The sequence below is a fragment of the Chiloscyllium punctatum genome, chromosome 13, assembly GCF_047496795.1.
Source record: "Chiloscyllium punctatum isolate Juve2018m chromosome 13, sChiPun1.3, whole genome shotgun sequence".
NCBI classification, from domain to species: Eukaryota; Metazoa; Chordata; class Chondrichthyes; order Orectolobiformes; family Hemiscylliidae; genus Chiloscyllium; species Chiloscyllium punctatum.
The window spans coordinates 109,418,035-109,431,095 of record NC_092751.1 but is presented as its reverse complement, the minus strand read 5'-3'; the positions used below and the strand labels follow the sequence as shown (position 1 = coordinate 109,431,095).

Sequence of the window (13,061 nt, the reverse complement as noted above, 5' to 3'; positions counted from 1 at the left end):
GTGGCCTTGTTGGTAAGGGAGGATATTCAGTCCCTTGCGCGGGGGGACCTAGAGTCAGGGGATGTAGAGTCAGTGTGGGTAGAGCTTCGAAACACTAAGGGTAAAAATACCCTCATGGGAGTCATCTACAGGCCCCCAAACAGTAGTCTGGATGTCGGATGTAAGTTGAATCAGGAGCTGAAATTGGCCTGTCGCAAAGATGTTACTACAGTTGTTATGGGGGATTTTAACATGCAGGTAGACTGGGAGAATCAGGATGGTATCGGGCCTCAAGAAAGAGACTTTGTGGAGTGCCTCAGAGATGGATTTTTAGAGCAGCTGGTGCTAGAGCCGACCAGGGATAAGGCGATTCTGGATCTGGTATTGTGTAACGAACCAGAATTGGTCAGAGACCTCGAAGTGAAGGAGCCATTGGGAAGTAGTGACCATAATACAATAAGCTTCAATCTGCAATTTGAGAGGGAGTAGGTACAATCGGAAGTGACAATATTTCAGTTGAATAAAGGGAAATATGGAGCTATGAGGGAGCAACTGGCCAAAGTTCAATGGTGCAATACCTTAACAGGGAAGACCGTGGAGGAACAATGGCGGATATTTCTGTGTATAATGCAGAAGTTGCAGGATCAGTTCATTCCTAAAAGGAAGAAAGATCCCAGGAGGAGACATGGGCGGGCGTGGCTGACGAGGGAAGTAAAGAAACATATAAAGTTAAAAGAGAAAAAGTATAACTTAGCGAAGATAAGTGGGAAAACTGAGGACTGGGAAGCCTTTAAAGAACAACAGAGGATTAGTAAGAAGGAAATACGCAGAGAAAAAATGAGGTACGAAGGTAAACTGGCCAAGAATATAAAGGAGGATAGTAAAAGCTTTTTTAGGTATGTCCAAGGCAAAAAAATGGTTAGGACAAAAATTGGGCCCTTGAAGACAGAAACAGGGGAATATATTACTGGGAACAAAGAAATGGCAGAGGAATTAAATGGGTACTTCAGATCTGTGTTCACTGGGGAAGACACAAGCAATCTCCCTGAGGTAACAGTGGCTGAAGGACCTGAACTTAAGGGAATTTCTATTTGCCAGGATTTGGTGTTGGAGAGACTGTTAGGTCTGAAGTTTGATAAGTCTCCGGGACCTGATGGCCTGCATCCCAGGGTACTGAAGGAGGTGGCTCGGGAAATCGTGGATGCGCTGGTGATTATTTTCCAGAGTTCAATAGAATCGGGGTCGGTTCCTGAGGATTGGAGGGCGGCTAATGTTGTGCCACTTTTTAAGAAGGGTGGGCGGGAGAAAGCAGGAAATTATAGACCAGTTAGTCTGACCTCAGTGGTGGGAAAGATGCTGGAGTCTATTATAAAGGATGAAATTACGGCACATCTGGATAATAGTAACAGGATAGGACAGAGTCAGCATGGATTTATGAAGGGGAAATCATGCTTGACTAATCTTGAATTTTTTGAGGATGTAACTCGGAAGATGGACGAGGGAGATCCAGTGGATGTAGTGTACCTGGACTTTCAGAAAGCTTTTGATAAAGTCCCACACAAGAGGTTAGTGAGTAAAATTAGGGCGCATGGTATTGGGGGCAAAGTACTAGATTGGATAGAGAATTGGTTGGCTAATAGGAAACAAAGGGTAGTGATTAACGGCTCCATTTCGGAATGGAAGGCAGTGACCAGTGGGGTACCGCAGGGATCCGTGCTGGGACCGCAGCTTTTTACAATATATGTAAATGATATAGAAGATGGTATCAGCAATAACATTAGCAAATTTGCTGATGATACAAAGCTGGGTGGTAGGGTGAAATGTGATGAGGATGTTAGGAGATTACAGGGTGACCTGGACAAGTTGGGTGAGTGGGCAGATGCATGGCAGATGCAGTTGAATGTGGATAAATGTCTGGTTATCCACTTTGGTGGCAAGAACAGGAAGGCAGATTACTACCTCAATGGTATCAAATTAGGTAAAGGGGCTGTTCAGAGAGATCTGGGTGTTCTTGTCCACCAGTCAATGAAGGCAAGCATGCAGGTACAGCAGGTCGTGAAGAAGGCTAATAGCATGCTGGTCTTCATAACAAGAGGGATTGAGTATAGAAGCAAAGAGGTGCTTCTGCAGCTGTACAGGGCCCTGGTGAGACCACACCTGGAGTACTGTGTACAGTTCTGGTCTCCAAATTTGAGGAAAGACATTCTGGCTATTGAGGGAGTGCAGCGTAGGTTCACGAGGTCAATTCCTGGAATGGCAGGATTGCCTTACACTGAAAGACTGAAGCGACTGGGCTTGTATACCCTTGAGTTTAGAAGACTGAGAGGGGATCTGATTGAAATGTATAGGATTATGAAAGGACTGGACACTCTGGCAGGAGGGAACATATTTCCGCTGATGGGGGAATGCCGAACCAGAGGACACAACTTAAAAATACGGGGTAGACCATTTAGGACAGAGATGAGGAGAAACTACTTCACCCAGAGAGTGGTGGCTGTGTGGAATGCTCTGCCCCAGAGGGCAGTGGAGGCCCAGTCTCTGGATTCATTTAAAAAAGAATTGGATAGAGCTCTTAAAGATAGTGGAGTCAAGGGGTATGGAGATAAGGCTGGAACTGGATACTGATTGGGAATGATCAGCCATGATCATATTGAATGGCGGTGCAGGCTCGAAGGGCTGAATGGCCTACTCCTGCATCTATTGTCTATTGTCTATTGTCTATTGTCTATTGATATACGCTGAAGTGAGCAATATATCAGCAAACACAGCAGCTGGCTCAATGACTGCAATTGCTCTGTTCTTACCGGGGTTACTTAGTACTGAGCTGGCAGAGTGGGTGTTGTCAGTGATAGAACCGATCTGGTTCCAGCAAGCAGCTGAGTTCCTCTCCTGATCAGTGAGGTGAACATTGACCCTATCATGTTTGTTGAAGGAGACTTGTTGACCCACTCATTGGGTCACTTTCATGTTATTAACTAATCATAGAGTCTACATAGCGTCTGCCCAAACCACCAGAATGTGCAGGAAAAGCTGTTCAATTCCTCCCTGAATGACAGACAAGTACCAATAATGTCCCTGGTAAGAAAATAGCTTTTAGCTTTTGTTCAAATTGACCAGCTGTTGATGTTAGAGAATAACAAGGTTCAAGTTGCGAATAAATTCCAAACAGTAGTAATCTCTGTTTGAGGCTAATGAACGTTCATAAATGCTACTGCTGGAATTTTACCTGGAATGTACGGAGATTCACGGTTCAGATATCCTGCACATTCTCCCCCAGGTTTCCAGTGTGCACGGAGATTCATGGTGCAGCTACGCTGTAGCTTCTCACTAAGGTGCCTTCAACATCATCTTCAGATCCATGACCTCAACTAGCTAGAAGGACAAGGGAACACCCCCATCACCCCCAGCATCAGCATGGCCAGGAACTGCTGGGTGCAGAAGGCTAGGAGCAGGGGTCCCCTGGTTATTGGCGGGGCAGAGGCAGCAGTGGAGTTAGGGTCTCCTGGTCATTGTGAGAGTGTGGGTTCAGCACAGGACTCAGCATCAGCAGCCCAGTGGTTATGTGGGCCCAGTGATGAAGAGATGGCACCTGACAGTGGTGACTCCGATGTTAGTGGGTCCAGTGCAGACAGTGGAGGGTGAGGCAGCACAGGATTTGTTGGTCAACAGCTCAGGATGGAGCTGGCAGGACAAAGATGGACTTGTTCATCTTTTTCTTTTAATTCTTAAATATTCAAATGGTGCTGGATTGCTGCAACAGTTAAAGCTTTTCATCGTGTTGTTCATTCTAGAGTACTGTGACTATAACTCATCATTCATTCATTCAAGTTCCCCTCCAAACCAGTCACCATCTTGAATTGTAAATGTATCACTGTTTCATCAGTGTCGCTGGGTCAAATTCCTGAAATTCCCTCCCAAATGGCACAAGGACAGCAGCGGTTCAAGAAGGCAGCTCTTCCCCACCTTCTCAAGCAGCAGCTGGGGATGGGCAGTAGATGCTGATTTGGCCAGTGATACCCACACATCATGAAGGAATAAAATAAAATGGTGCTGCAGCAGCAACAACAAACAAATCCTTTAAATGGGTACACCTGATCAGGTCCTGAGGAATTATCCACTTTTATGCATTTCAAGACATCCAACATTTCCTCCTCTTAATCTGGACATTTTTCAAGAAGTCACCATCTATTTCCCTACATTTTGTATCTTCTCTTTTTTCTCTCTCTCTCTTTTTTCTCTCTCTCCTTAGGGAATGAGAAAATGAGCAAATTAATATTATTTTGTAAGCTTTTCTGTCTCACAAATCTTGAAAAATAATCTCCTCTTTAAGGCAATAAAATGAACCATTTTTGATTTATATATTTTTAAAATGGTAGAAAATACCATCTTATGTTTCGGACATTTTCCTGCCTGGATTTTTTTTTCTTTGAACAAGGATCTGATGTACAACTGCATCCCTCTAATCAAGGGTCCAATTCGGGATCTAAAATAAATTAGCAGAAGGATTATTTTCCAAGTCTCCTCCAGCCTGTTCCATCAAAGCTGAGCTGATTGTGGTCTCAACCCCACTTTCCTATCAATCCTCAATAATGTTTGACTCCATCATTACTCAAGTATCTGCCTTAAAGATAATTCAATGACCCTGCCTGCATCATATAGGAATAGATTCATACAGCACAGAAACAGACTCTTCGGTCCAACTTGTTCCATGCCGACCAGGAATCTTAACTAAGTCTAGTCCCATTTGCCAGAATTCAGCCCCTTATCCTTCTAAACCTAATCAATTCATGTCCCCATCCAGATGCCTTTTAAATTGAATTGAATTGAATTTATTGTCACGGGTACCGAGGCACAGTGAAAAGCTTTGTCTTGAGAGCAATACATGTAATACAGCAATATATAGTTAAATAGCATAAATAAGTAAGTAATAGGTAAACAGTGGCAAAAACAAAAACACAGGTACAGGCAAATGTTAAGAGTTTGTCAGTCCATTCAGTATTCTAACAACATTAGGGTAGAAACTGTTTTGAAACTGGCTGGTGCGTGTGTCCAGACTTCTATACCTTCTCCCCGATGGTAGAGGTTACAGGGTGGGATGGATCTTTGAGAATGCTGGTGGCCTTTCCTTGACCTAGTAGGCCTAGTAGGTGGATTCTATAGATGGGAGGTTGGCATTTGTGATTGTCTGGGCCAAGTTCACCACTCTCTGTAACCATCTCCGATCTTCAACAGTACAGTTCCCATACCAGTAGTGACAAATCCAGACAGAATGCTCTTGATGGCGCACCTATAAAAGTTGGCAAGGGTATTCACCATCATGCCAAATTTCCTTAGCTGCCCAAGGAAGAAGAGATGTTGTTGGGCCTTTGTAACCAGTGCGTACACATGAAGAGTCCAAGAAAGCTTGTTGTGGATGACCGCTCCCAGGAGCTTGACACTCTCCACTTGTTCTACCTCTGTGCTGTAAATGTATAAGGAGACATGAGTAAAATCCCACTGATTGTAACTGTATCAGTCTCCACCACTTCCTCTAGCAGTTTGTCCCATACATACACCACCCTCTGTGTGAAAACGTTGCCCTTTATGTCCCTTTTAAATCTTTCGCCTCTCACCTTAAACCTATACCTTCTAGTTTCAGGACTCTCCTGCTCTAGGAAAAAGACCTTATCTATTTATCCTAACCATGCCCCTCATGATTTTATAAACCACTGTAAGGTCACCCCTCAGCTTCCAATGCTCCAGGGAGAAAACATCCTAACCTATCCAGCCTCTCCCTACAAGTCAAACTCTCTAGTTCTGGCAACATCCTGTAAATCTTTTCTGCACCCTCTGAATTTTAACAATATTCTTCCTATAAAAGGGTGTCAAGAATTGCATGTAATATTCCAAAAGTAGCCTCACCAATGTCCTGAACAGCCACAACATTATGTGCTGACTTCGGTACCAATTTTCTGACAAATCAAGACGTGCCAAATGTTGTCTTCACAAACCTGTCTATGTGTGACTCAATTTTCAAGAAACTATACACTTGCACCCATAGATACAGCCACACTCCCCAGGGCCCTACCCTTTACTGTACATGTCCTGCCCTGATTTACCTTACCAAAATGCAACACCTCACATTTATATAAACTAAACTCCATCTAACACTCATCAGCCCATCTGATCAAAGTTCCGTTGTACTCTAAGATAACCTTCTACACCATCTCTCACTTTTAAGGAAGAGTTCCTAAAACCCACAGCCCTCTGAGAGAAAAGAAAATTCTCCTAATTTCCATCTTAAAGGTGTGAAGCTTATTGTTAAACTATGACCCTTCATGCTAGCCTCCATAAGAGAGAAAAAAAATCCTTTCAGCATTGATTCTGTCCAGTCCTCTCAGGATCAGTCAGGCCAGGAGACATGGGTCCAGTCTGTACAATTTTATGATCAGATCATACCCCATCGCAGATATCAATCTAGTGAGCCTCCTCTGAACAACTTCTAACACATTTATATCCTTTCTTAGATAAGGAGAATGAAACTGTACATGGTTCTCCAGATGTGAAGTAATCTATTTCTCATCAGGATTAATGGTGACTGCATGTCCTTAACCTCATGCGAATCATAATCCATCAGCATCTGTAAATGAACTGGCAACAAACTGACGTGGGATGTGGTAGAGACAACAGTGTGCAGCTGGAGAATGGAAGTAGTTTTAATTACTTTTCCCCTCATGAGCAAGCCAGGCATTCATGTGATACCTGGTTAGAAGACAGTAATCATTGAATCATAATACTCAAATGGGAACTCCATCTTAATTTAAATACACATTTTCGGTCGTTATTTCAAATACTATACCTTGATATTTATCTTTTTATTAGAATTAAGCAAATTTAAGGCAATTTTTGAAGCAGATGATGTTGGCAGTAGAGATACAGAGACACACAGAACTGAAGTAATTTAGCACCATCTCTGGTGACAGGATGTATTACAAACCATTTTCTCATACATAGGACTCGATAATGGATTTCTGTACAGATGCAAGACATGTATGTACACTGCTGGATTAATCTATATAATATATAGACATATATGTACATTGTTGGATTCATTTATACAATATATAGACATGTATGTACATTGCTGCATTATTTTATACAATATATAAATATGTATGTACATTGCTGCATTAATTTAGACAATATATAGACATGTATGTATGTTGCTGCATTAATTTATACAATATATAAATATGTATGTACATTGCTGCATTAATTTAGACAATATGTAGATGTACACACACTTCTGTTATATTTTGCAACATGTCCCAAAAGAGGAAATCTTATAACTGTTGACTGTCAGTGCAGTGAGCTAGTGGGGTTGAACTTTTTCCTGTGACCTCTGCCTGTATGAAAGAGCAATGAGATGATAATTCCACCCAAGGAACAATACAAATCATGGGTGAAAGGGACTGTTCCAGTGCTGTATTGTTGTATTTTCTGAATGGGAAAAAGCTGGGGTAGGACCACCCCTGCTGTAGAGGTCATTTCCCACAGGCGTTAGAGTTATACTGTGTTAGAATCCTTCTCATATTCATGGACAAGTCCTATGCTAACTATATTAACAAACATTGATTTGCAAGTTTAACTCCTGCATTAAAATACAGACAAGGAATTACACCCGAATGTAGTAAAAATGAATTTAAAATGCAGCATAATTGTACAGCATAGTGTTTTATGTGAAGCACCCTCAGCCACTCGGAGCATTCCCTTCGGGGAATGAGAAGTCACAAATCATACTCCATCTCACTGTTCACAGTTTCTTAGGCCAAAGAAAGACAGAGTTTTGGAAATTACCTTCTGCATAGTTTATTCCAATTCCTTTCAGTCTGTGAAACACTTTTATTTTGGCTGTGACAATCAGAATTGGAGGCCGAGAGTGCAATAAATTAATTGCTCTTTTAATTTCTGTTAAATGCACTGCTCCTGTGGTCACAAGAGCAGCTGGTGGCCAACTTTACTTGACTACTCTGAATTAGCTGTGTTCCTTTATGCAGCCATTCACTGCAAATGGACAATGTACAATAATTTAGGAATAATTCTGACATGCTTTGCCCTGTTTAATTATAGAGTCAAGCACTTTGTTGAAGTGATATTATCCACAGTAGCTTTTGTCACTTGAGAGGTTATTTATGGGATTACACTGGAGTTAGAAACTTTATTCATGTTCAGACATTACAGGAACTGTAACAAAAATAGAAATTGCTGGAAAACCTCAGCGAGTTTGGCGGCATCTATGGAGAGAAATCAGAGTTAATGTTTCAGGCCAAGTGGCACTTCCTCAGATTTGAGGAACAGTTTTTTCTCCATCAAACAGAGAAGAGGAAGTGAAGGCTTAACTGAGCTGTTCAAAACCTGAAGGAGTTTGAATCAAACAAATAGTGAGAAGTTATTTTCTTTGGCGTGTGAGTAGGTAAATCAGACCATTTAGATTTATTAGATTCTTATTAAATAAGAAAGCATTATTTCTCCTTTTGTTTTCATTTAATTAATAGAGTCATAGAGATGTATAACACAGAAACTGACCCTTCAGTCCAACCCGTCCATGCCGACCAGATATCCTAACCTACTCTAGTCCCGTTTGCCAGCACCCGGCCCATATCCCTCCAAACCCTTCCTATTCATGTACCCATCCAGATGCCTTTTAAATGCTGTAATTGTACCAGTCTCCACCACTTCCTCTGGCAGCTCATTCCATACAAACGCCACCCTTTGTTTGAAAAGTTGCCCCTTAGGTCCCTTTTATATCTTTTCTATCTCACCCTAAACCTATGCTGGACTCCCCCACCCCAGGGAAAAGACCTTGATTATTTACCCTATCCATGCCCCTCATGATTTTATAAACCTCTATAAGGTCACCCCCCAGCCTCCGACGCTCCAGGGAAAACAGCCCTAGTCTATTCATCCTCTCCCTGTAGCTCAGATCCTCCAACCCTAGCAACATCCTTGTAAATCTTTCCTGAACTATTTCAAGTTTCACAACATCCTTCCAAAAAGAAGGAGGCCAAACTGCATGCAATATTCCAACAGTGGCCTTATCAATGTCTTGCACAATAGCAACATGATCGCCCAAATCCTGTTCTCAATACTCTGACCAATAAAGGAAAGCATACCAACCACCTTCTTCACTATCCTATCTACCTGCGGTTCTACTTTCAAAGAACTATGAACCTACACTCCAAGGTCTCTTTGTTCAGCAACAGTCCCTAGGACCTTACCATTAAGTGTATAAGTCCTGCCCTGATTTGCTTTTGCAAAATGCAGCACCTAACATTTATCTAAATTAATTCCATCTGCCACTTCTCAGCACATTGGACCATTTGATCAAAATGAGGAGACCGGTCTTCACATTGTTAAGTTCCAGAATAAAGTGGCTGAGTGTGTCCCAGGTACTATGGGACGTGTGTTGATGAGCCGCAGGGCTACAACAAGAAACGTGTGATGTGTGAGTGAAATGGACAGCTCTTTAAGATAATAACAACACAGGGAAGATGGGCAGAGTAGCTTCCTCATGTATTGTCATACACGGTGTGACTGAGAGTGAAACACATAGAGGCCAGGATGAAAATGTAGACCGTGCAGCAAACGTAGTGGACAACATGCCTTCAATCAAACCAGAAAGACAGAGCTGATTGGCAGAGAGCCAACAGGGAGGGAGCTGATTGGCAGGGGGCCGATAGGGAGGGAGCTGATTGGCAGAGAGCCAACAGGGAGGGAGCTGATTGGCAGAGAGCCAACAGGGAGGGAGCTGATTGGCAGGGGGCCGATAGGGAGGGAGACAATAGAAAGGGAGACGATAGACAGGGAGCCAGTTGGCAGAATGTGTGAGCAGCAATTGGGACAGCCTACTGCCGAGTGTACTGGAGGGAAAAGCTTGGGACAATTTCAGAACTGTTTTTTTGGCTCTCTATATTTTTATCTCATTTGTTTAAGTGATGAGGCAGTCAGAATAGACAAGGCAATCTTCCTCACTGCTTTGAAAACTATCATTGCAGACCAAAGTACCATTGTGCTAAGGGTTTAGATGGAGAGGAATTTGTTATCTCTTGGGATACAGGGAGTACTAGCCATTTGGATACAGAACTGGCTCAAAGGTAGAGGACAGAGGGTGGTGGAGGATTGTTTGTCAGACTGGAGGATGGGTGCTGGGTCCACTACTTTTCATCATTTATATAAATTATTTGGATGTGAGCATAAGGGGTGTAGTGAGTAAGTTTGCAGGTGACAACAAAATTGGAGGTGTAGTGGACAGCAAAGGTTACCTCAGATTACAATGGAATCTTGATCAGATGGGCCAATGGGCTGAGAAGTGGCAGATGGAGTTTAATTCAGATAAATGCTAGGTGCTGCATTTTGGGAAAGCAAATCTTAGCAGGACTTATACGCTTAATGGTAAGGTCCTAGGGAGTGTTGCTGAACAAAGAGATCTTGGAATGCAGGTTCATAGCTCCTTGGAAGTAGAATCACAGGTAGATAGGATAGTGAAGAAGGCGTTTGGTATGCTTTCCTTTATTGGTCAGACTATTGAGTACAGGAGTTGGGAGGTCATGTTGCAGCTGTACAGGACATTGGTTAGGCCACTTTTGGAATATTGAATTCAATTCTGGTCTCCTTCCTATTGGAAAGATGTTGTAAAACTTGAAAGGGTTCAGAAAAGATTTACAAGGATATTGCCAGGGTTGGAGGATCTGAGCTACAGGGAGAGGCTGAACAGGCTGGAGCTGTTTTCCCTGGAGTGTCGGAGGCTGAGGGGTGACCTTATAGAGGTCTACAAAATTATGAGGGGCATGAATAGGATAAATATACGAAGTCTTTTCCCTGGGGTTGGGGAGTTCAGAACTAGACGGCATAGGTTTAGGGTGAGAGGGGAAAGATATAAAAGGGACTCAAGGGTTAACTCTTTCTTAGAGAGGGTGGTATGTGTATAGACTGAACAGTCAGAGGAGGTGGTGGAGGCTGGTATATTTGCAACATTTAAAAGGCATTTGGGTGCATATGTTAAACGGAAGGGTTTTGAGGGATATGGGCCAAGTGCTGGAAAATAGGACTAGATTAGGTTGGGATACCTGGTTCAGCTTGGACAAATTTGACTGAAGGGTCTGTTTGCATTGCTGTACATCTCTATGACTCTATGACTCTAAGAGAATCTTATCTTTCTACATCAGTTGCTTCTGGATGGACAGGAATAACTAAAAAGAAAATGTAAAGGAGAGGGGCAAACACTTTATTTCAACTGTATATCTCAGTATCATGGCCATCTTCGGAATGTTCCACACTTGAGCCATACACTGGAAACATCAGCAGGTTTTAGTCTGTCTTTAATCTTTAGTTTGGCATTTCATGCTATACAGAGAGAGTACTGCATTGTTGGAGATGGCATCTTTGAGGTGAAATGTTGGTCTGAGGTGGTGTGTACCCTCTCAGATGACTGTCGGAATTCTCATGGCATCGTTTAAAGAAGAACAGGGAAGCTCTATGTTGTGTCCTGGCTGTTACCCTTCAACTAACATCATTGAAGCCAATAATTTTATAATTGCTGGTTGTGAAACCTTGCTGTGCTCAATTTGGTTTCTCTGTGGGACAGCAGTGCAGCTTTGCAATAGTTGTAAACCATAACATGTTCAGCTCCAATTGTGAAAGGCACTATACATGTCCCATCACAGGGTAAAATAAAGAGTAAAGCTTCCTCTACACTGTCCCCAAATCAAACACTCCCAGGACAGGGTCAGCATGGGGTTTGGTAAAGAGCAATGTTCTCTGTGCCGATATGGTACAATATTATTTTAGCTGTAAGCTAGTTTGCCAGTGTGACATTTTAATTTTCATGTGCAGTTTTCCCAACGGTCCCTTGTGTAAGGTTATTAATCTCTTGCAATTATAACTAAATTATAAGCAGTTTGCAGAGTATGAAGATCTGATTCTCCAAACTACTTTCATCATTAACTGCAGTCTGTAATTTCTTGCTATTAATCTGGTCTGGAATAAGTGGGAAGAGAAAAACCAAAGGTCTTTCTCTTGTGAACTGAGAGTGGCACTGCCAGAGACCTGTGACCAGCTCCACAGTTACTGTTGTCATGAGTTGGAGGAGCCAGTGTTGCACTGGGGTGTACAATGTTAAAAATCACAGAACACCGGGCTATAGTCCAACAGGTTTATTTGGAAGCACTAGCTTTTGGAGCGCTGCTCCTTCACCAGGTGGTTGTCACAGCCAGGAGTAATGTTCCGAAAGCTAGTGCTTCCAAATAAACCTGTTGGACAATAACCTGGTGTTGTATGATTTTTAACATTTACTGTAATCTCATAAGCATTGTTACAAATATTAATGTCCCTGCCCCTAAAATGTTCATTTTTGCTTTCCTTTTCAGCCTGTGACCTGATGACTCAAGGAATTCTCGCCCTCGTCTCCTCCACTGGCTGTCCCTCAGCCACTGCTCTCCAGTCGCTGACAGATACCATGCACATTCCTCACCTGTTTGTACAACGCAGCAACGCTGGTTCCCCTCGCACCGCCTGCCAGCTCATCAGTAACCCTGAGCTACAGGAGTACACTCTGCCCGCCAGACCTCCTGTCCGAATTGGTGATGTCATGCTGCGACTGGTCAACGAACTTCGGTGGCAAAAGTTCATTGTTTTCTACGACAGTAACTACGGTGAGTGAGTGTGTGTAGGGGTGGCGGCTAACCTCATATCAGGTGCACGTTAACGCTTTGAACAATCAAACCACTCACATTGGATGGATATCTGTATAATCCCTTAAAGTCAAACCCAATCCAGGGCTCCGATTTCGTGTTAAAAGCTTACTTTGCACATAGTCAGGCTTACTCTACAGCTCATGAAAAAAAGATAGGAGAATCTTTTAAAAGTTTAATCACTTCAATATCGGATCTGTACTTTGAACATTCTGTGTTTTATGTTAAACACTTACATGAATAATATAAATTCACTTCCTCGCATACACTTGTGTTGAAAATATTCATCAGAAACTTTTACAAGGTCTGATCAAACTGTAACACAAATTTAGAAAATATTTCTTTGTTCATTTC

At 42.5% G+C, this 13,061-nt stretch overlaps 1 protein-coding gene across 3 annotated transcripts in view; it reads left to right on the top strand.

The window, feature by feature from the left end:
• LOC140484767 (glutamate receptor ionotropic, delta-1-like) overlaps positions 1-13,061 on the top strand; it is an 843,252-nt gene that overhangs the window by 436,789 nt on the left and 393,402 nt on the right. For all 3 annotated transcript variants that reach the window (XM_072583588.1, XM_072583587.1, XM_072583590.1), the window contains exon 3: positions 12,384-12,668. In XM_072583588.1, coding sequence (XP_072439689.1) covers positions 12,384-12,668 — 285 coding nt within the window. The remainder of the gene's footprint in view (positions 1-12,383; positions 12,669-13,061) is intronic.